This window comes from Macrotis lagotis, chromosome 7 (assembly GCF_037893015.1).
Source record: "Macrotis lagotis isolate mMagLag1 chromosome 7, bilby.v1.9.chrom.fasta, whole genome shotgun sequence".
NCBI classification, from domain to species: Eukaryota; Metazoa; Chordata; class Mammalia; order Peramelemorphia; family Peramelidae; genus Macrotis; species Macrotis lagotis.
In genome coordinates, this window is record NC_133664.1 from 54,177,321 (window position 1) to 54,199,889 (window position 22,569).

The 22,569-nt window shown below is 36.8% G+C and overlaps 1 protein-coding gene across 1 annotated transcript in view; it reads right to left on the minus strand.

Moving 5' to 3' along the window:
* ITGA8 (integrin subunit alpha 8) overlaps positions 1-22,569 on the minus strand; it is a 205,931-nt gene that overhangs the window by 145,175 nt on the left and 38,187 nt on the right. The window contains exons 5-9 of the mRNA XM_074192923.1: positions 14,108-14,169; positions 12,817-12,862; positions 7,370-7,495; positions 5,189-5,233; positions 890-933 (exon numbers count right to left, since the gene is read on the minus strand). Coding sequence (XP_074049024.1) covers positions 890-933; positions 5,189-5,233; positions 7,370-7,495; positions 12,817-12,862; positions 14,108-14,169 — 323 coding nt within the window. The remainder of the gene's footprint in view (positions 1-889; positions 934-5,188; positions 5,234-7,369; positions 7,496-12,816; positions 12,863-14,107; positions 14,170-22,569) is intronic.

Consider the following 22,569-nt stretch of genomic DNA (forward strand, 5'->3'; position numbering starts at 1 on the left):
AATCAGTTTTCAAGGTTATTTCTTCCTTTCGTCATTCATTCATTTTTGCATATGATGTGATGACATAAACTGATAAGTCAAATGGCAAAGAGGATCTAGAGACCACAAATTCTAAAAGTCAATTAAGCCTTTTCATCCTAATAGAAGAATTCTTTCTAGACAAAGGTTTTGACCACTTCCCTTCAATGGAAAAAACTAGTCTTCCTTTTCCTCCACTTGCCCTGTATTCACTTTTAGTGGGAAGTTAACACCTAAAGGATAAGAAACTAATTAATTTTTGTTGTGGTGTCCCCAATGTATTTGGATTAAAGTAACCCAATAAATAGTTCCTCTGATTTCCAATTTCTTCTTCACTTATTCAATAAACATTTATTAACCATCTTGTGAACACAGTACTATCCTAGGAAATAGGCAAAATGTAGTATAAATAAGAAATAGTTCCTGCCCTGGGCAGTGAGGTAGGCCATTGGATAGAGTGCTAGACATGGGATCAGGATGATTTGAGTTTAAAAACAGTCTCAGGCACTTGTCACTATGTGATCCTGGGCAAGTCACCTAACTTTTGCATTTTGCAAACCTTAAATTGCTGATAAATATCATCATTAATATAATTGTTATTGTTATTATTTCATTCATCTATACTAGTGGAAGAAATTTCTTTATGAAAAACTTCCTATCCTAATGCAGTCATAGGTCTGGACCAAGTATATATATATATATGTCTATACACACATATATATAGAGCTATATTTGAGTATATGTGTGTTTATAAAATATATGGCACATGTTTATATATACACAAAGAGATGGAAATAGAGACAGAGCTAGAAATAGCTGTGGATAAAATATATCTCTTTGATGGACCTAGAGATGAAGTCATGATACTTACATATCCAAAATTCTGAGCACCTCTTGGAACACCAGCCAGGATTTCTGAAAAGAAAAAATGGGTGGTTAGAAAATGGACATGCTCAGTTATATTACCAGGTCAAAGAAAGGAGGGGAACCTTGATGTTTGAACTTCAAGGTTCAAGTTCAACATGAAACTTGGTTTATATCCCTGCTTTTATATCTCAATTCTTGTCCCAAGGATGCTGCTTTCAGCTTGACCAAAAATAGAAGAAAGAGTGCTACACCCATAAGGGACATCTGTGATCCCTCTGTTGATACAGTTGATTCCTCTTTAGAACTAGGTGCCATGACAGTGTAGATCAATCACGTCTCTTTGGTCAGCTTTACTGCCCATCCCAATGTGTTCTGAAAGGCTAAATACAGAAAGTTGTAGTGCTCCAAACAGGAGAAATAGGGGGCTTTGCCCAACCTGACCACACTAACTTGAAGAACAACAAGAAATTTTATGCTACCTCCTAGAATGAGAGGCAGCTTTCAAAATAATCAGTTGTTTTCCTTATACTATAAAAGTCTCCACTCTTCTGTTTGGGGCCCTTTCCTTGAGACTGCTTCCCAGAGCTGTGGATCTCTAAATAAACTTTCCGACCAGTTGTTTTAGGTGTATTCTTTGAGCTACCTCTTTGGAACCTGATGCCAACTTCTACTGCCCTCCCTGCATGAACCCTAGAGAAGAAAGCTAACTCCTGCTTCTTCTTTGATTCAAAGGAAGTTTGACTATCTCATTAACCATTTGATGTCCTTAGCTTCCAGTGACTGAAGTCTACTTTGACAGATGTGAATGAATGGGAGACTGGCATCCGCCTATCAAAAATAGCACAAAAATAGGCTAATTCATTCAGGTGTGCAGACTGGAGGACTCCCATTTAAATCATTTTTCTCCTTAGAAATGACTGCAGCACCTTTTGGGAGGCAATCAAGATGCAAATCAGAAATAAGCCAGTACAATAATAGAAATGAGGTTATTAGATGAATCAGGGAATGAATGCAATAAAGCATGGTACTAATAAATTAAGACTGATATGTTCCTTTTTTTCATTCAAAATCTTGTTTATTTACTTCTTCCCTTTCTTATTTGCACACCCTCCCCTCTCAAACTATAATTGTAATCCTAACCTTATATAGGATAATGTTGACCTTATGGAATTTATCTGGATAGGCTTGGGGAAGCAGGATTAGAACAATCATTCATTTTGGGGAAGCTGTTGGAATTTTCAGTAGTAAACTCATCTACTTGGAGAGACATAGATTTTTTTAGGGTTTTTGCAAGGCAAATGGGGTTAAGTGGCTTGCCCAAGGCCACACAGCTAGGTAATTATTAAGTGTCTGAGGTAGGATTTGAACTCAGGTACTCCTGACTCCAGGGGCAGTGCTCTAGCCACTGCACCACCTAGCCGCCCCGAGAGAAAGATTTTGCAGGAAAATTAAGCCATGCCTATACAAGTGGGTATGCTGTCTATTGTGGCAACACTTAGCCCTAGCTACAGTCTTCCTTATTTGTTGAGGTGGAATTACATTTACCTGGCACCTGCAAGGCTTTCAATCATAGGAAAGCATTGGGAAGCTGAGAATTCAGCAAGTGATGTGCCAAACAGGAAGATAATCTAATGAAAAGGAGGAGACTAGTGATTTCATTTGTACAGGGACACCCCTTCCCCTTCCCAAAGAGGAACATTTTTCTAGTGAGGCAAGTCAATAGCCTCTCTGTAATTTATAAACTTAAAGAGTTGCCCAAGGTGGAGAAATGAAGTGGCTTGCCCAGGATCATCATTTATGTGTCAATGTGTCAATGATAGAAATTGAATCCAGGTGCTCTTGACTCTGAGGTCAACTCATTCCCTGTTATCCCATACTGCTCTCAACTAGGCAAGAGAAAAATCCAAACGAATGGATTCCAGCTATCTAACATTTACAGTCTCTTACTTCTCACAAACACAGACACACATACCTGTACATATATCCCTTTTAAAAAAAATCTCTATTTTACATCTCCAAATAAAAATCATAAGAAAGTGATTCAGAAGCTATCTAGTCCAACTCCCTCATTTTAGAGAGGAAGAAAAGAGAAAGTAAAAAAAAAATGCAAAGAGAAGTAATTTGTTTACGATTACTCAGACTGGAAGAAGAAGAGTTGGTACTTGAACCAAGATCTTTTGATCCAAAGGTAGCATTCTTTCTTTGCTAAAGTTATAACTGGTTCTGCTAAACTTCCAGAATCCAAGAAAATTTGAGCTGAATGGAAACTTATCAAGATATAGTGGAGACTCGAGAGCTGTCTCCAGATATCTGAAGGGTCATGAAAGAAGAATGAGCCTTGGCTGGCTTGGAATAGTTAGCCATTTTTGTTTATGTTCTTGTTCTAGGGGAAATTTGAACATCAGCTTGGACAGTGTAATTGCTGGCAGCCTAACTTCTCTGAAGAGGAACTCTACTAGCTTCTTTGTAATTCAGGAAATTCAGATTCTTTCCGCTTTGTGGAAAGTCATTTTTGAGTTATTTTGCAGTCATCTCTGACTCTCCATGCCGCCATTTGGGGTTTTCTTGGCAAAGATACTAGAGTAACTTGCCATTTCCTTCTCCAACTCTTACAGATGAGAAAACTGAGTCAAACAAGGTGAAGTGTCTTGTTCGGGGCCACACTGCTACTGTCTAAGGTCAGATCTGAACTCAGGATGATGAGTGGTCTTGAGTCCAGATCTGGTTCTCTAGCCATTGTGCCACCTTATTGCCCTGTCCTTTATTTAGAACCTAAGAAGATGCTGTCATTTCTCAGCTCTTTCATCAACATAGGGGAAAGAGTTTTATTTTGGGGTCAGGAGACCTGCATTTGACTCTGATGATTCAGCTGAACCTTCAGTCAAACACTATTCACTGCTTGGCCAGTGACAGGGTCTGGTTTCAGTGAAAGGGAGAGAGGATCCACAGGGGCCAAATTATTTGCTTGAGCTTGGCTTTGATGCATCTGACTGGATTACTAGAGGATATGGAATTATTCATTCTGTTTGACAGACTTCTCTACTCACCCCCTTATGGACAGTCTCATTGAGTAAATACTGAAGGCGGGTGGCCTATCAAACCTTGGCCTGCTGGGAGGGTTATATTTTCTTTTGAACTGATGAGGATGTTCTCAGATACTGGAATTTCGAAGGCAACTTACCAAAGTTTCTGGAAACTACTAAAAACTTGGATCTGTTGTCCATGTAGTCTTCATTTTAACAGCTTTTGAGAGACTGGAAGGTAACTGCTCCTTCCTAAGACCTATGGCTGTGCATCACCAATGCCTTCTCCTAGGTCAGAATTGAACAACAGCCCAAGAGTAGGGCTGTTCTTGATTTCTTTCCCACAAGTGCTGAAACCAACATCCTAAACTGTTATACTAACAGATTGTCTGGCAATTTTTATAGTTTCCTTTGCAAAATTCCTGAGTGACTACAGGACCAGCTCCCCCCCTCCCCCACTTCTGATAATGCTAGATGTTTGGTCCTCTTCACAATCTTCCCCATAATCAGATTTGTTTCCTCTTGGCCACAAACCAAACCAGCAAAACAAAATCACTATAAAAACTGGCTTGAATATAACAGATATCCTTAAGAAAATAAACAATCTCCCCCACCCCAACTAATGTGTAGCTAATGGGAGTATGTTTTTTTTATGTTTCTGCATTATATATAGTCATTACATGAATGATAAAGGACCATTTGTCTTCCCAAGATGACTATATTTAACATGTTCTAATTTTTTTTCTTTGAAGAATATGAATTAAAGCAGATAGATGATCAGCATTTACTGTCCATCAGAGACATAATATCAGTGACCTGGACTAGATAGAGAATTCTTGGTCTCTCATCTTAGAACTGTTATTAAATGTATCATGATGTCTATGTCATTAAACATTTGGTAAAACCTCTATTAAAAAAACCTGAGAAAGATGCACTTACTTCCCAGCTCTTTATGGGGGGAAAGAATTGGGTCTTGGGGTCAGAGGACCTGAATTTGACCCTTAGCTCTAGCATTTACCAGGTATGGGAACAGAACCTGGGAACTTCCATCAGTTTTCCTGTCTAAGACTCAATGTCTTTATATGTAAAAGGAGAAGGTTTAACTAAATGACCTCTAAGATACCTTCTACCTCTAAGTTTATGTTCTGATGATCCTAAGTCATTCAGCTCCTTCAGATCTCAACTTTTTCATTTGTAAAATATGCATGATAAAACTGTTACTTCCTATCATCACTGCAAGGGAAAAATTATCTGTCACCAATGCATGCAATGTATCCTACCTTGCTGAGAATCTCCAGTAAATTCCCCAGCAGCAACAGAATATCCTATAAATAAACAAACAAATACAAAATGGATGAATGACCTGGGAAGACTACCAAATAAACCACTTAGGAAGAAATGTGTAGAGTCAAGCATTTCCAGGCTCCTGGAAGAAAGCTATTTGGAAAACTATAAAAACTTTAGAAAAGAGGAGTTCTGAAACTGGAAGAAAAAGGATTAGTCAAATTAATTTGCATGAGTCCCTCTATATAAAGCAATGAAACTGGTTAGTTAATAGTTAATAAGAGCATCTCAATTTTGCAACTCCTAGGTCCAAGGCGCAAAGATCAGAGGACATAAAATGAGGACATAAAGAGTCATACATAAATGAAAAATGACTGAAAACCATCTGGCGATTGTGTTTCTTATATGGTTCCATATAAGAATTTAGGTAAGATTTAAAGTATCTATTGCTTTTGGTTCAATAGGACAGCTGATTCATTTATATGAACTGATTCACTTTTCCTTTCTTCGAGGGAAGAGTTACGAATGGAATTGAAAACAACCTGAAATCAAGTCTGTAGCAGTTATATTTTTAATTGCAGCTGTATCATAATTATGACTATCTAAGTACTAGCAACTACTCTCTCTGTGATACCAGGCCTAGGTACTTAAGTTTTTCCATTTCAGGTAAACAACAGTGACTTGGGTTTCCTATTTAGCTTAAAGATGATGATTACTGACTTTCCCTTCACTAAAAAAGCAAAGTGAAAAATTCAGCATTTTATCTACTGATTAGACACAGTCAGGGTTCTTAATTTCTCAAGACATACATGCACCATTTAGAGCTATCATTTCTGTTTTATATTTTCTGTCACAAAAAAGGTGTGACAAAAATCAACTCTTATATGGAACCATATAAGAGTTTTCAATTCCATTCGTAACTCTTCCCTCGAAGAAAGGAAAAGTGAATCAGTTCATATAAATGAATCAGCTGTCCGAGGATCAAGTTACTGAATCAAAAGCAATAGATACTTTAAATCTTACCTAAATTCTTAGATGGATCCATATAAGAAACACAATCACCAGATGGTTTTCAGTCATTTTTCATTCATGTATGACTCTTTATGTCCTCATTTGGGGTTTTTCTTGACAAAGATACTAGAGTGGTACGGCAATTCCTTCTCTAGTTGATTTTACAGAGGCAAACAGGGTTAAGCAAATTGCTCTGGGATCTGGAGAAGATGAGTATGTTCTTGAGTCTTTAGGCCCTACCCACTGTGCTGCCCAATCACAGAAAAATCTGGCCACATTTTTACTGTTCTCAACATGGTTTCATATAGCCAAAGATAGGATTGTCAAAAGCTTCAGAACTCTAATTCTGTCCCATTTTTAGGAATATTTGGGCAATAGACCTTCAATTCAATTCAATTCAGTTAGTAAGCATCTATTAAGCACCTACTATGTTTGCTAAGCCCTCGGGTGGCTACCATAAATACAAATACAAAAATTAAACTGTCTATGCCCTTATGAAATTTCCAGTCTTTGGGAATGGGGAACATATAATACATATAAATAAATTCCAAAGTGATCCAAAGTAATTTCAAGGTTGGGGTACAGCACCAACAGTGGAGGGAAGTAGGGAAAGTCAAGACAGATCTCATGTGCTCAGCTCTTAAGCTGAGCCTTGAAGGAAACTGAAGATTCTAAGAGTTGAGTATTCCAAGAAGCATTCCAGGCATGACGAATGATGTGTACAAAGACACAGGAAAAGATGGGACATCACCTACAGTCAGTAGTGCCAAATCTTTGAAATTAGTGATTGCAAAAGGAATCTGAGAGGCCCTCTATTTCAATAGTCTCATTTTATAGACGAAAAACTGAGTTCAAAGAGATGAATAGAATTCCTTCCGGTTAGACTGATGGTTAAATATCAGGGTTGGGATTTAATGTCAGGGTCTCTTATCACCTTTTCCAACTTCAATGCTGATGACTTTCCATTATTTCAGAATGTGTGTATGTTACCTAGTGTGACTGATCCAAGTGATTTAGGAAGACTTTTTTGGAAAAGGAATTAGAAAATTAGAAAAGAAGGCAACCTCTCTCTGACATGACCACTAAATCAAAGGATTTCACATTGGTCATTGATGAGACTTCATAGCCAGCCAAGAGCAATTGGAAATACCTCCAAGGAATCTTACCAAGGTAACTGTCATCATAGGATGCTGGAGCAACTTCAGTTTGTTTTTCTCGAGTTAATTTTCTTAGAATATCCTTGAATGAATAATTGGCAATGATGTCGGCAACGCTGGCTGTAATTACCTGGCCTGAAATGAAATAAATTTATATGTTAAAAGAATGCAAGGAAGCACCATGTTTCCTATAATCCTATCAAAGAAAAGGCCATGCAGTCTACTGAAATATATGACCTCTACCTACTTGAAGGGAACTATTGATGATCTCTGTATAACAGCAACAACAAGACTATACAGACGATGGGAATTCTGATTAGAATAAATTAACCCAGAGTAAATCAAGACATTTCGGATTATCCTAATTCTGAATATGCTAACTCAGCTTGAGCTATTTGGGTTATCAGGTGCAGTGATATGTACTTTTATGCTGGAATTTTATTTAAATTCATAAGATCACAGATTTAGCGATAGAATTGACCTCAGAGTCATCTCGTCCAAGCTCCTGCTTTCTAAAGGGGAAAATAATTGCTATGCTTAGAGTAATGAAATGACTTGTCCACCAAGATCATACAAAGAGAACTGGAAGAGTCAGAATCTGAATCCAGATTCTCTTATAATAATACTAAATGTAGTATTCTGCCATCATATCATATTTTCTGTATACTTCATTGTTATCAGAAGTAAAAAAAAAAGTATGGTCTTAGTTTTAGTTTTCTCATCTATCATATAAAGGGGTAAGACAAATAATAGCTAAAGGACAATTCTGTGACTCTTCTTTTGTTTTGGTAATCCCAGTGCTTAGGGAAGTACCTGAAATAGGTTAGGTACTTCTTAAATACTTGTTGATGTCAATTGACTTTGAGTCAGGGATCTTATAAATTAAAAGTAAATACAAGATGATAAGATTCCGAATGTAAGGGAAAAACTGAACCCAACCCACACTGAATTATCTAATTCTTTTACATGGTGATGTGTTAGTAGGTGTTCAGTTATTTTTCAGTTGGATCTGAATTTTTTGTGCCTCCCATTTGGGGATTTCTTGGCAGAGGTGCTGGTGTGGTTTGACATTTCCTTCTCCACTCATTTTTTTTTTTAGATTTTTGCAAGGCAATGTGGTTAAGTGGCTTGCCCAAGGCCACACAGCCAGGTAATTATTAAGTGTCTGAGGTCAGATTTGAACTCAGATACTCCTGACTCCAGGGCCGGTGCTCTATCCACTGCACCACCTAGCCACCTAACCACCCCTCTCCAGCTCATTTTAAAGAAGAGAAAATTGAGACAAACAGGATGAAGTTACTCGCCTAGGGTCATGCAGTCATTAAATATCTGAGATCATATTTGAACTCAGGTCTTCCTGACTCCAAGCCAGGAACTCTATCAGTTGTTTTACCTGGCTGCTGTGGTGTTAGTACAATGTACCAAAAGACAATGCTCTATAGAGAATAGTGTAAGAAAATTAAAATTAAATTTTCTATTACAAAATGAATAGCTTTTGAAAGCAAATTTTTAATAGTTTCTTTTAGAATGCAATATTAATGTTGAGATGGTGCCATGCAAAAGTACTGGGGTCATGACACCTGTGACTGCCCTGTTCTCATCATCAATTTTCCTGGCTGACTTGAACTGAAGCTCAAGCAGTTCATTCTAAAACAGAGGAAGTCACTTCCTTCCTTCCTGTCCATCCCAAGCACCCTTGATTCAAATGAAAAAAGAGATCTGAAAGTAGAGAAATCTGCAGGTCCACCAACTACCATTTAATTAACATAATTTTTATAGTTCCCAAGTGAAATAACAGATTAAACATTCTATTATATACTTGAAAAATCCATTAATGGTCATGGATGGTTTAGAATGTTGTCATGGATATCTGAATATGAAGACTGTGTCTTTAAATTCCTTGTTTATATCTACCAATTCATTAAATTATTAAGGCTATGATTATAAAAATTATTTATTTAAAAAAGAGAACAATCACCTAAACTAAACTAAATATTGACATTTTAATATTGAATTTGTATGCATTTCCTACACATACGATTCTAACAGTGGAAAGCATGGAGATGTCATAGCTTGGAACCTGACTGAATTTCTTTTTTTATAATTTTATTTTCAATTTATGGAATAAAACAAGCATTTTCATAACACAGTACAATAAAAATGATGATGACACATGAAATTATATATCTACCAGGCATAATTTGTTATTCCTTTCAAATATATAACAAAGTTATCATGTCAATTTTAATTTTGTTCTTCCCTACTCCTACCCCCACCCTAGAGATGACTATCAGTAGATACAGATAGATACATGTATGTATAAATGTATATTTATATTTATATATATAATTATTCTATACATACTTCTACTTAATTCTTTCTCTAAATGCTGATAACATCCTTCATATGTCCTTTATAGTTAATTTGAGATTTATAATATTCAAAATAATTTATTCATTCAACCTGATAGGATTTCTTTTTTTTTAGGGTTTTTTTTTACAAGGCAATGGGGTTAAGTGGCTTGCCCAAGGCCACACAGCTAGGTAATTATTAAGTGTTTCAGAATGGATTTGAACCCAGGTACTCCTGACTCCAAGGCCAGTGCTTTATCCACTGCGCCACCTAGCCGCCCCCAACTTGATAGGATTTCAATAAAACATAAATGAATCAAATACTAAGAAATTCAAAATGGGACCAACCTTTGACAAATGGTTGTTGAACACAAATTTCCACCCCCCATAAAAGCTCTATAGAAAGTCTTGCAATATGCCTAAAATTTTTTCTTCTCAGACATCCATCAATTCTCTTCTATGACTTTTTCACACCCATTTCAATACAATTACTGTATTACTACTTGTTTGCCTTTATAGAACCTTCTAGTTTTCTTCAAGTTTATAGTTCTATTAGAGAGTATAACACCCCCTCCCTCCTATTTTTTAATAGTTTTAAAAATTTTTTTAACTGCTGGAACCACAGTCAAGCACAACTTGGATTTAAATCCAGCCTCGGTTTCTTCAACTTTAAAATGGAGACAACAATAATATCTTGTTTTGAGAGAAAGAACTGAGATCATTTTAGTAAAGTGCTTTGCAAACCTAAAGCTCTAGAGAAACTGTAGCGATTTACTTGGGGGAAACTGATACTCAGTGATTAGACTTGTTTGAGATTACAAAACAAGTCAAGTCAGCAGCAATCAATGTATCATGGAGTGTTTAATAAGGACTTGCTGAGACACAAAAAGAAAGCAAGAAGGAAAGAAAGAGGAAAGGAGAAAATGCAAGGAAAGGGAGGGAGAAGGGGAATAGAGAGGAAGGAAGAGAGGAAGAGGGAAGTTTAGGGGAAGAAAGAAGGAAGAATGAATGAAAGGAAAAATAAAAAAGGAAGGGAGGAAGGGGAAAGGAGGAGAGAAGAGTGGGAAGAAGGAAGGATGAAAGAAAGGAAGAAAAGAAGGAAAGGAGGGATGGAGGAAGGAAGTGACATGACTATCTTAAAATTCCAAGATAATGAAGTCAGCACCATTGTATCCACAAACCTTTAATAAGCACTTACTATTTGCTGTATAATGAATGGAATGCAAAGAGAAAGAAGGAATACAAAGAAGAAAGAGGAAGGAAGGCAAAAAAGTAAGGGATGGAGGGAGAAAGGGGAAAGGGGGAAAGGAAGGAAGGAAAAGAGGAAGACAGGAAGGAAGGAAGGGAAGGGAAGAAAGAAGGAAGAATGAAAGAAATGTAAAAGAAAGAAGAGAAGGAAGGAGGGAGGGAAAGAAGGAAGGGAGGGAGGGAGGGGTAAAAGGGAGGAAAGAAGAGGAGGAAGAAAGGATGAAAGAAAGAAAGAAAGAAAGAAAGAAAAGAAGAAAAGGGGGGAGGGAGAGAGAGAGAGAGAGAGGAAGGAAAAAAGTCACTTGCTTAAGATTACAAAGCTAGAAAAGTCAACACCAATCAATGTATCAACAAACATTTAAGAAGCACTCACTATTAGTTGCATACTGGGATACAAAGAGAAAGAAAGAAGGAAAGGAAAAAAGAGGAAGGATGAAAGGAAAGAAAGAAAGGGGGAAGGAAAAGGGGAAAAGGGAAGAAGAAAGAGAGGATTGGGGAGGAAAGGAGGAAGGGAAGGAAAAGGAAGAATGAAAGTAAAAAGGAAGGAAGGGAAAAGGGAGGGAGGAAGAAGGATGAAAGAAATGAAGAAAAGAAGGAAAGGCAGGAGGGAGGAAGAAAGGAAGAAAGTAAAAGAAAGAAAAGAAGGAAGGAAAGAAAAGAAGGACAGGGAGGGAGGGATTGAGAGAGAGAGAGAGAGAGAGAGAGAGAGAGAGAGAGAGAGAGAGAGAGAAAGTGAGAAAGTTTTTGAGAGCCTTGTATTTGAAGGAAATATCCATTGAACTTAACCACACTCTTCTAAATGGAACGCCTGCTGTTTGGCCACATTTAGGATGAGCATCTAAAGGAAGAATGTGATCTGGTAATTTCCTGTCTTCAGAGGGAAGATATTAAATCTGTCAATTTGGGGATATGCTCTTTAAAGGCCAACATGCAATAATTAATTTAAAAGCCAAATTTCTACCCCAGTGAATTAACACATGGTTCCCACACTGCTTGGGACTGGAGCAAGTAAAGCAAGGAAATGGGGCCATCAACCTGATTTGATGACTGTGATTTAAAGGATTGTTCTGAAGCAGACAATAGCAATTACTCATGTCTTATCCAGGGAGAACAATACTATAGAATCTGCCAAGTTTCCCAGGCCTTGGGCGAAAAGGGGGAATTTGCTTTTAGATATTCCTAATAATACTTATATTAAACTTGGATGCAATAAATGATATCAACTTAAAGCTGTAAATTTTCTCAGGGAAAGAACCAAATGTTTTCATCACTATGGAGAGAATTCATAGTATAGAAACCCTTTTCAGATACAAATCAGCCACTATCTACACATTCCAGTCTGTAATGGAGTAAGTAGAGACAGGACAAGGACCCAGGTCTTTAGAGGCCTAGTTCTCCAGAACTTATATCAAGCTATTTTGATTGCTCTAAATAAAGGCAATATTTCCTTAAAGAATCTCCTTCAACTGTAGCTCTGCTTAGTGAAAAAAAAAAAAGGAAATGTAGAGTTGACCAAGGGGACAAATGATTGGGAAAAGATTTCAGTACATAATTCTATTTCTTTAGCTTTCCAATTCTTCCGCTGCATCTAATATTTTGATTGTTTTTTAAAAACAATTTAATAACAAATTACAAGATGTTGATTTATTTGGTTTTAGCAATCTTATAAGGATGGTTTATTTAACAATGACATGATTTCAAAATATCATTTGCATAAAGTACAGACTCTATGAATGAATGAATATAGATATAAAACTAAATGTAATTAAGTCTAATTTCTTTTGTCATTTGTGCCTCAAAATTGTATTTTATTAGTATCCACCAAATGTGGACTTCCTCAACGCCCACAAAGCCTACCTTGCCAGTAAAAACTGCCAGGTCCTCCCACTATAAGATCTCCATTCTACAAAAAAGAAAAAAATAGCAATGACATATTTTTTTAAAGAATTAATGCGTAGCAAATGATTAAAAATTTAAAAGTCTCATTATGGTGACTAACACATGGAAGGTACTTAATATATACTTGAAAGACTATATAAATGTATAAAAGTTTTTCATTCAAAGGAATTTCTCTGCCAACTATATATATATATATATATATATACATATATATAATATGATGTAAAGAGTAATAACTGATATATATTTTGGTTTTAGTTTTCAAGGCATTTTTCAGATTTATTTCACTTGAGTATTCTAGCAATCTACATGTAAGTGGTACAGATTGTATTTATCTCCATTTTATAGATGAGAAAATGGAGATTTAGAAAAGTAAATGACTTTCCCACAGTCACACAGCTAATAAATTTCAAAAGCAGGATTCAAACCCAGATTTCTTTTGACCTTACTCTAGATGTCTAGGTTAATTTTCTTTCTTTTCTTTGATTCTGATTTATTCAGAAGTAAGTACTGTATCAGATTTAAAATTAAGCTATCATTAAGAACACAGCTAAGTTTTATACTCTAGCAATTTGAATTAAGCAAATGGAATTCTTTTTTTTTTTTAGGAATGAGTGCATTCAGCTCCCTAGGATTGTGTCACCCCCCCCACTAAAATCTTTGCAACACCTTAGCACCATATAATAATGCATATGATCATTTGAATCTAAAGAACAAGGCTCATATTAAGCTTAAGTTTGTGTGATGAGAATGAATGTGGCTAACTAGCAGGCTCTCACTATTTTCTTTTCTTTTTTTCTCAAATCTACAATTCCTAAAACATGAAGCTCCCAATCTCAGAAAGATAACCATTCTCAGGCCCTTCCCCCCTTTTGACTCTAATCACAATAACCCCCCAATTTCAGAGGGAAAAGATCTAGGCTTTAAGTATTCTCAATATTCCCTCCCCACCTCCATCCCAGCTGCATTATACTTTGATCTCATGCTTATCAAAGAGGTTATGAATCTTGGTACTCATACGTAATATATTTAATATTATTAGAAGCAGCACAGAGAAGTTTTAGAGACAATGGTGGTTATCTTTTGAAAATACTGATTTATGAGTTCTTATAAACTTACACTGATTTTTTTCTATTAGAAACACAAATGGCATGCAACAGTCTAGCCGGAGAGGCAAGTCATTTGGGGAGAGTTTCCAAAACAAACAAATTAAGTGTTGCCCAAAAGCTACAAGTGAAGCAAATCTCACCTTATAAAAATCCAAACTAAAACCTGCTTGACAATAACCTTGGCCTTCGGGGTCAGCATTGCCTGCAAAGAACAAAACAGAGAATTGTTAGAATGTGGAGCCCCCCAAAGGATGTTTTCTTTCTGCCTTTGTTGGATGTTTCCCATTCCTTTGGACCAGAGACTACAACCAACAAAATCAATATGTTGAACTTTGTTGTTTTCATTCACTATTAATAATCTCTTAGTACTTCAGAATGGATTTGTTTGTCAAAATATCAGTGGGCTGCTGTGGACAAAAGAATACATCAGCCAGACAAGTTGTCATCTCTTGACTACAAATCATATTTATGGGGAAGAAAAGGTGCCGTGTGGTTGCTCACTCCCCACCCCTTTTCAGTATTATAGCAAGTTCTCTAAGTAAACTATAGTTCTTTGGTAAAATGCTTGATAGAACACTGGCTTTGGATTAAGGAGGATGGGAATTTGAATTAGGCCTCAGACACTTGACTCTTAATACGTGTGTGTCCTTGGATAAGTCACTTAACTCTGATTGTCTCATATCCAGGGTCAACTCCAGTTGTCCTGGTTCATATCTGACCACCAGACCCAAATGACTCTGAAGGAGAAGGTAAGGCTGGTGACAGTACAGCGCCCCCCCCCCCCCCACTCAAATTCATTTCATGAGCTTGTCATGGCATCACCTCCCTGATATTGTGGTGTTCTTTGAATTTACCTGAGCTTTGGTTCAGCCTTCTTATGGGTTGTGTGACCTTGGATAAGTCAAATACCTTAAGTGCAAAAAGGGGATAATAATATAACTTCCCTCACAGTGTTGTTGTAAAGGTCACACCAAAAGGCTTATAGTTGGGAAGGAACCTTAAGGATCAGTTAATTTAACCCATTGATTTGACAGAAGAGGAAATTGGACTCCAGAGAGACTGAAGTTGCCCAATGTGAAACTGATAGTAAACAGAAGCATCAGCAATTGAATCCAGGTCCTTTGACTCCCAAACTAGCATATTTTTCCCTATATTAGAGCACCTCCAAATTTCCAAAAGGCACGAAGTATGCAAAAGTGCTTGGAAATCTTATATCATTATATAAAAATGTACCAGTAGTATGTGATTCAGCAACGGAAGTGAATAGAATTGCTCACTCTCAGGGAAGACTCACACATCAAACCTAGCAGGAAATATCTTATTATTAAAGTAGGGACAGGATAATTTGACAATCACTGTGACTGCCCATCCAATTGCAATGGGGCACAAGTAAATGTCTATATTAGGAGGAAGTAATAATGCTCCCAAGAAGTTTAATTGTGGTTTTTCTATGACCTTCTTTCGAAGTTACATTTTAGGTCATAAGGCTCACACACCAGAGACTAACACCTTTTCCATACTGAAGTTAAATTCTCTAATTGGGATCTAGCTTTGTCCCTTTACAAGAAGATTTAACTAATGAATTATAATACAGCACAATAAACATTTATTCAGAGTCACTGTAAGAAAAGAAGCAAAAGACAGACCCTGTCTTCAAGGAGCTGATAATCTAATGGGGAAAAACAACATACAAAGATCTATATCTATATCATCTATCTCTAAATTTATTTCTAGCTATTTCTATGGCAATATATTTATACAGGATAAATAGGAAATAATTAAAAGAGGAAAAGCATTGGAATTAAGGGGAGTTGAGGAAGGCTTCCTGTTAAAGGTGGGATTTTAGTTGGGACTTAAAGGAAGCTAGTCAGTGAGGAAGAAGGAGAGCATTCCAGACTTGGGACAGCCAGAGAAAATGCTGGGAGTTGAATGTTGGAGGGTCTTGTTTGTGGAACAGTCAGCAGTGTCCTTGTATCAAAGAGTATATATTGGAGAACAAGAAAATTGGAAAGGTAGGAGAGAGTTAGGTTAGGAATATCAAATAGCATTTCCTATTTGCTCCTAGAAGCATTAGGAGATCATTGGAGTTTACTGAGCAAGGAGGTAACATGAGTTTAAGGAAGATTGCTTTAGTGGCAGAGTGGATGATGGATTGGAGTGGGGAGAGACTTGGGGCAGACAGAGCTGCCCACAGCTATTGCAATAGTCCAGTTGTGAGGTGATGGAGGTCTGCACCAGGGTGGTGGCAGTGTTAGAGGAGAGAAGGGGGGTCTATTCAGGAGATGCTGCAATAGTAAAATCAGCAGGCTTTGGCAATATCTTGGATATGAGGGTGAATTACCAATAAGGCCAAGACTGAAGAAGGTTAAAGGACTTGACTATTGAGTAACAGGCTGAGATAATATTTGGACCCAAGTCCTCTGTTTCCTAAACCAGTGTCACAAGGTCCTCCCCCAACCTCCCAACCAGTAGCCTCACACATGGAACTCAAAGTCAACCTTACTACATGGTTTCAGAGGATGTGGAAACAGAGTTTCTCCCTCTAAACTTAGTCTACTCATGTGTTGTAACTTGAAAAAGGCACTGCAGGTTCGTAAGGTGTCTAAATGGTAACCAGAAAATAGTTTCAGACTGGAAGAAATTGAATTCTTTGAAGAGTGTGTGGAAAATATGTGACTAATTATTCTTTTTTGGTCAGGATAGAAATGGAAAGGAGAGGGCAAGGAAGGAAGCACACATCATCATCACATAATCACGAGAAAAATTTATAGACTGGGCATTTAGGGTCATTCCCAGACTTTCCAACTGGGCTTGGCCTTCCCGTCCTTTCTGAGGATGGACTCTGCTCTTTCTCCAATTGCTTGGTGCTACAGAACTACTTCTGGTATTCACTCATCTCCTATTCTTTCCAGATGTTTCTTGGATTGCCTTCCATAATTTCTTATCTTATGGACTATATTTACCACTTGTCATCTTTCCCCTACATTGACTTTTATGGCATATGTGTGTGTGAAGCACAGCAAATGGGTGGCCTCTGACTTGTGGGTGCCATTTTTCTTGAAGATCATGGGTGAGTATGTGTGTGTTTGAGAGTGGAAGAGTATTTGTGTGTGAATGTATGTGACTGTGATTGTGAGTGTGTGTGAGTTTGACCATATGTATGAGTAGGAGTATGTGAGCATGTAAGGATATATGAGTGTGAGATTGTGTGTGTGTGTGTGTGTGTGTGTGTAAAAATTGCACTTAAAATGGTATATAAAGGAAAAGTCCTATTAAAAACGTTTTTTCTGGACCTTGGATAATAAATTATTTCCTTTGAAAAAAGTATTGGTTGTCATTTAGTTTTTACAGGGTACCCTAAAAACATAATGCACTTTTAAGTTTTCAGAGCTTACAATTTCACTATGACTTTTGGGATACCCATTATGGGGGGCAGGCAGGTAATTCATTTAAATACCAGTTTCCTTATCTGTAAAATTAGCTGGAGGAAAAAAAATGGTAAACTACTGAAGTATCTTTGCCAAGAAAATGCCAAATGGGGTCATGAAGAGTTGGATACAATTGAAAAATGACTCAACAGCAACAAAAATATTGGATGGAGACCATAAAAGGAAGTATCCCTTCTCCTAAAACTTGTATTCTGCAGTTCTGAATGAATACCATAGATTTAGAGGTTACAAACAACTGTAGAGGATAGCCAGATGAACCTCTTCATTTTACAGATAGGAAACTAAGACCCATGAAAGCTGTTAAGTGACTTGTTCAAAGTCATTCAATAGTAAGTGACACAATGGGGATTTGAACTCAAGGCCTCTCACTCCCAGATCATTCTATTCTGCTATTCTGTATCCTACAAGCAGCATCCTTGTGCTGATTTGTGTGCTATGATTGGCAAAACAGGAAGCAAAGGGTACATGAGTCATTTTTCCCCCTTCATCATGACTGCATTGAGGGGCTGTATGTGTAAGTCATTAACAAGCTCCATGTGAAGGAGAAAGTTGACTCCATATTGATGAATGTGGTGATGAGGCTATTGAAGACAGTCTTGGGAAAGTTAACAAGACAGGCTGCTCTGACTCCTGTTTGAAAAATGACATTACAGATGTTTCAGTTCCACGACCAGATGACCATGGAAAGGAATTGTTTCATATTAGTGAGCTGGGACCACATTAGGATGAAAGAGGAATTTTTTTGGGGTATTTGTAGGGCAGTAGAACCATCATTAACTGAGGAGAAGCCCCAGAGGTAAAAAAAAATGAATGATCCTTCTCTAGGGCTCATATCATCTGTCTATTGGATCAAGAGTTAAATAGCAATTCCATTTTACTTTTACAAACAAATTCTGCTCTTATTTTCAGCAGTACAAGATCCTATACAACCTGATTAAGCATACTCTCGACCTCCAAAGAAAGAACTGATATTGCTTGAATATAGACTGAAGCGTGCTATTTTTAACTTTTTTCTTTTATTTCTGTGTAACTGTCAAAATGACTAATATGGGAATGTTTTCTATAATTGCACATGTATAACCTAGATCTGATTGATTATTGTCTCAGGAAGGGGGGAGGAGAGGGAAAGGATAGAATTTGGAAATTAACTTTAAATAAAAATGTTTCAAAAAATTGAAAAAAATTAACATTTGGGAATTAGCTTCTGGCAGAGCCAAGACCATGAAGGACAGGCTAAGCTAAATCTCAATATTCCCAACCAACCTTTTTTTTTTTTTGCAAGGCAATAGGGTTAAGTGACTTGCCCAAGGTCACATAGCTAGGTAATTATTAAATGCCTGAGGCTGATTTGAATTCAGGTCTTCCTAACTCTAGGGCTAGTGCTCTATCCACTGCACCACCTAACTAAACTTCAAAAGAATCCCTAAAATCAAATTTTAGAATAGCCCCTCCAAAAAAAAAAAAAAAGATTAAGAAGAGGTATTTTTCCAGTCTAAGAAAATTTAAGAGGTCCACAAGAAAGTTCTATAGCACTGGAAGGGTGTACAGGCCCAGAACATTATAGGAACACCATGGTAGACCTTGAGGTGGTCACAATAGCACCAGCAGGAACAACAACAATTTTGGGAGTTCTCAGCCCAGAAATTATAAGACAGTCAGACAACAGATCAAAGAGAGATTATGTTCGACTCTAATGCCCATAAGCAGTTCTGGATTCAAGTTCTAGGGTGGAGAGGAACACTAGTATTAGTGAGTAAGTATGTAGAAGAGCAAGGACCCTTCCCAGATAGAGACAAGAGCTCAGATCAGCAGAGCACTGACCACACCTAGCCCCGTGGAAGCAAAAACTCGGAAACCTCCAGAAATAACTGAAAATAACATGAAAAGCTCTAAAGTTTAACACAGTTCCTCCCTGCCCCCCCCCACCAGACGAGCAGAGCCCAACATTAACACAAAGTTCAAAGCGAAGAAATAGGTCCGGAAAATAAGCAAACAGCAATAACTACTTGATCATATCCTCTGATCATTGGGGATATGGAGCTTAATTTTTATAAATTTTATTATATTCTTTTTATAATTAGAGAAATAAATTCTTTATTAGATAAATTTGTTCTTATATTTTTATCTTACTTCATGAAACCTTTTAGCTAAATGTAGTCTGCCTGATGAGAGTGTAAGATTCGATTGTTGTCCATCACCCCCAGTTTTGCCCTCTACTCTAAATGATCTTCCTTGAGCACCTCTTTCATGTGAGAAAGTTTTCCTCGTTCTGTTTCTTCCCCCTTTTTCACCTTTGCATTTTTTAGATTATCCCAATATAACTGACTCACAATCATGTCCTTTGTCTATGTAGACTTCTAACTGCCTTAATATTGATAACGTTCTTAGGAGTTACACATATCATATCCCATATGGAAATATAAACAAGTAACATCAATATTAGTCCTATATCCAAAAGAAATCATAAAAACAAAAATATTTATAGCAACTCTTTTTGTAGTGGCAAAGAATTGGAAATTGAAGGGATGTTCATCAATTGAGGAATGCTGAACAAGTTATGACATATGAATGTTAGGGAGTACTATTGTTCTATAAGAAGCAATGAATAGTCAGACTACAGAGAAGAATGGAAAGAATTACATAAACTGATGCTGAGTGAAGGGAATAGAACCAAGAGAACATTGAACATGGGAAGAACAACATTGGGAATTGATTAACTATGATGGATGAAGCTCATCTCAGCAATTCAGAGATCTGGGACAACCCTGGGAGACCTGTTATGGACAATACCATTCACATTCAGAGGAAAGAAAAAAAACCAAGCAACAACAGAAAAGCCACAGAATCTGAAAGGATCCTCTGTTTGCTTTTTCAAAAACTTCTCTTATGTTTTTCCTTCATATCTCATGATTTTTTTTCTTTTCCCTTGGTCCTAATTCCTCATACACAAAATGATTAATATGTAGGCATGTTGAACATAGGTTTTACATGCATAACTGTTATCAGACTGTTCACTATCGGGGGATGAGGGCTAGAAAGGGAGGGTGATAGAAAAATTGTAACTTATGAATTTGCAGGTGGATAAATGTTGAAAGGCTTTCATGTAATTTCAAAAATATTAAGTAATGAAGGGGTAGTTTCAGGAGGAAAAAACCCAACATGGCAAGACTCATATGAACCGATGCATAATGAAGTGGGAAGAACCAAGTGATAATTGTACATGGTAACAGCAATGTTGTAATGATTATCATCTGTGAAAGAATCAGCTACTCTGATCAGTACAATAATTTCAAAAAATCCATAATGAAAAAATGCTATCTCCAGAAATGCAAACTGCTATCTCCAAATGCAAACTGAAGTATAATTTTTCTCTCTTTCTTCCTTTTTATGTTTTTCTTTTAATTTGCTATATGCTAATATTGAAATATGTTTTGCATGATTTAACATGTATAAATAATTGATAACATTTTGCTTGCCTTCTCAGTGGGTGGGGAGGGGTGAGAGTGAAGAAGAGATATGGAACTCAAAAAGAAATGTTTAGTACAAATAATATTTTTAAAAGAATAAAATAATAATCTTATAATTTGCTTAATATCACTTATAATCTCTTTACATCTGTTACCTCTCTGGTGCTTTGAAAGTGATTTCCTTAAATGAAGATCTGAACATGGATTTCATTTCTTTACCTGATGTACTCTATTGTCTCTAGGACAAATAATATACTCTCTTGTTTCCTTTTTAAAAGTCTTATATAATTTGGTCCTGATCTATCTTTTTAGCCTTACAAAATATTGCTCTCCCTTCTTCATTCTGTATCAGACAAAATGACTTTTCTGAGTCTCACACAGAAAAACTTTCCATCTTGCATCTCCATCTTTGTACTGCCCACCCTCCATGTCTGGAATGCATATCTTCCTTCTACCTCAGAGAGCTCCTCTCTTTCTTGAAGATACACTGAAGCATAAGCTTCTACTCTTTCACTTTATTACTCCCCTTCTGTCCTCCTTCCCAAACCACCTTGAGAATAAACTACTTTGAGAAGAAGTCTTATTTATATATTTATTCATGAACTTGTTTCCCTTGCTAGAATGTAAGCTGACTCATGATACATTATTTTATTATTTCCATTTTTATCTGAAGCATCCTTTTAACTATCAAAATAGATGTCACAAAGTTCATATAGTGGATCTCATATACTTTATAATAACCCTTAGTCAGGTTATTATAAGAATTAAGCATCCAGCCATACACTCAGAGATATCTGAAGTTCGTTTCCTGTGCCTAGGGGATCTAATAAGTCAATTAAGTGCACCAGATCAGATCTGACTTGTTCTTAGGTCTCTGGTTCAGGTTGTTTGTTGTCAACAGATATAGCTTAAAGATAGACATAAAGGGAAGTTAGGTGCTTCAGTGGATAGAGTGCCATGCCTGGAATCAGAAAGACCCATCTTCAAATCTGCCTTTGGACACTTACTAGTATGTGATAGATAGATAGATGTGTCTACATAGACACACAGGACAAGTCACTTAACTCTGCTTGCCTGTATCCTCATTTGTAAAATGAGTTGGAGAAGGAAATGACAAACCACTCTAGTATCTTTGCCAAGAAAACCCCCAATAGGGTAAGGAATATAAGCAAAATATGTAATTCAAAATATAAATGAAAAATATAATTCAAAAATGATTTGGACTAAGGGAGAAGAATTTGAATGTCCTGACTTCCAAACAAGATTACTCCTAATCAGCTAGTCATGTTACTCCTCACAGAAGGTAGACTCCCAGCAATTGTCCAAGTTGGTGTACAAATTTCCTCTATAACAAAAAAGAAAATTGCTAATTATTCCAATATCTTTACTTAAGGTACTGATTCACAAAGAGTCACACATGACTGAAATGACTCAACAACAACAAAAACCAAGGTAGATACACACCACTGTTGGAATATCACAATAATTAAAACTGAGGCAAAAGGAGATCAACAGCCTTTATAGAACTGATTCTACATAGGTGAGTAATTTCATATACACTAATAAAAAATAGCCCTGACTGATGTAATGACATAATCCAGAAGGTGACTTTTAAGGATCAGAAATGGCTATAGATCTATTCCAAGCAGTGTTATGAAGGGTCTGTTAGACCAAAATCATGGTCAA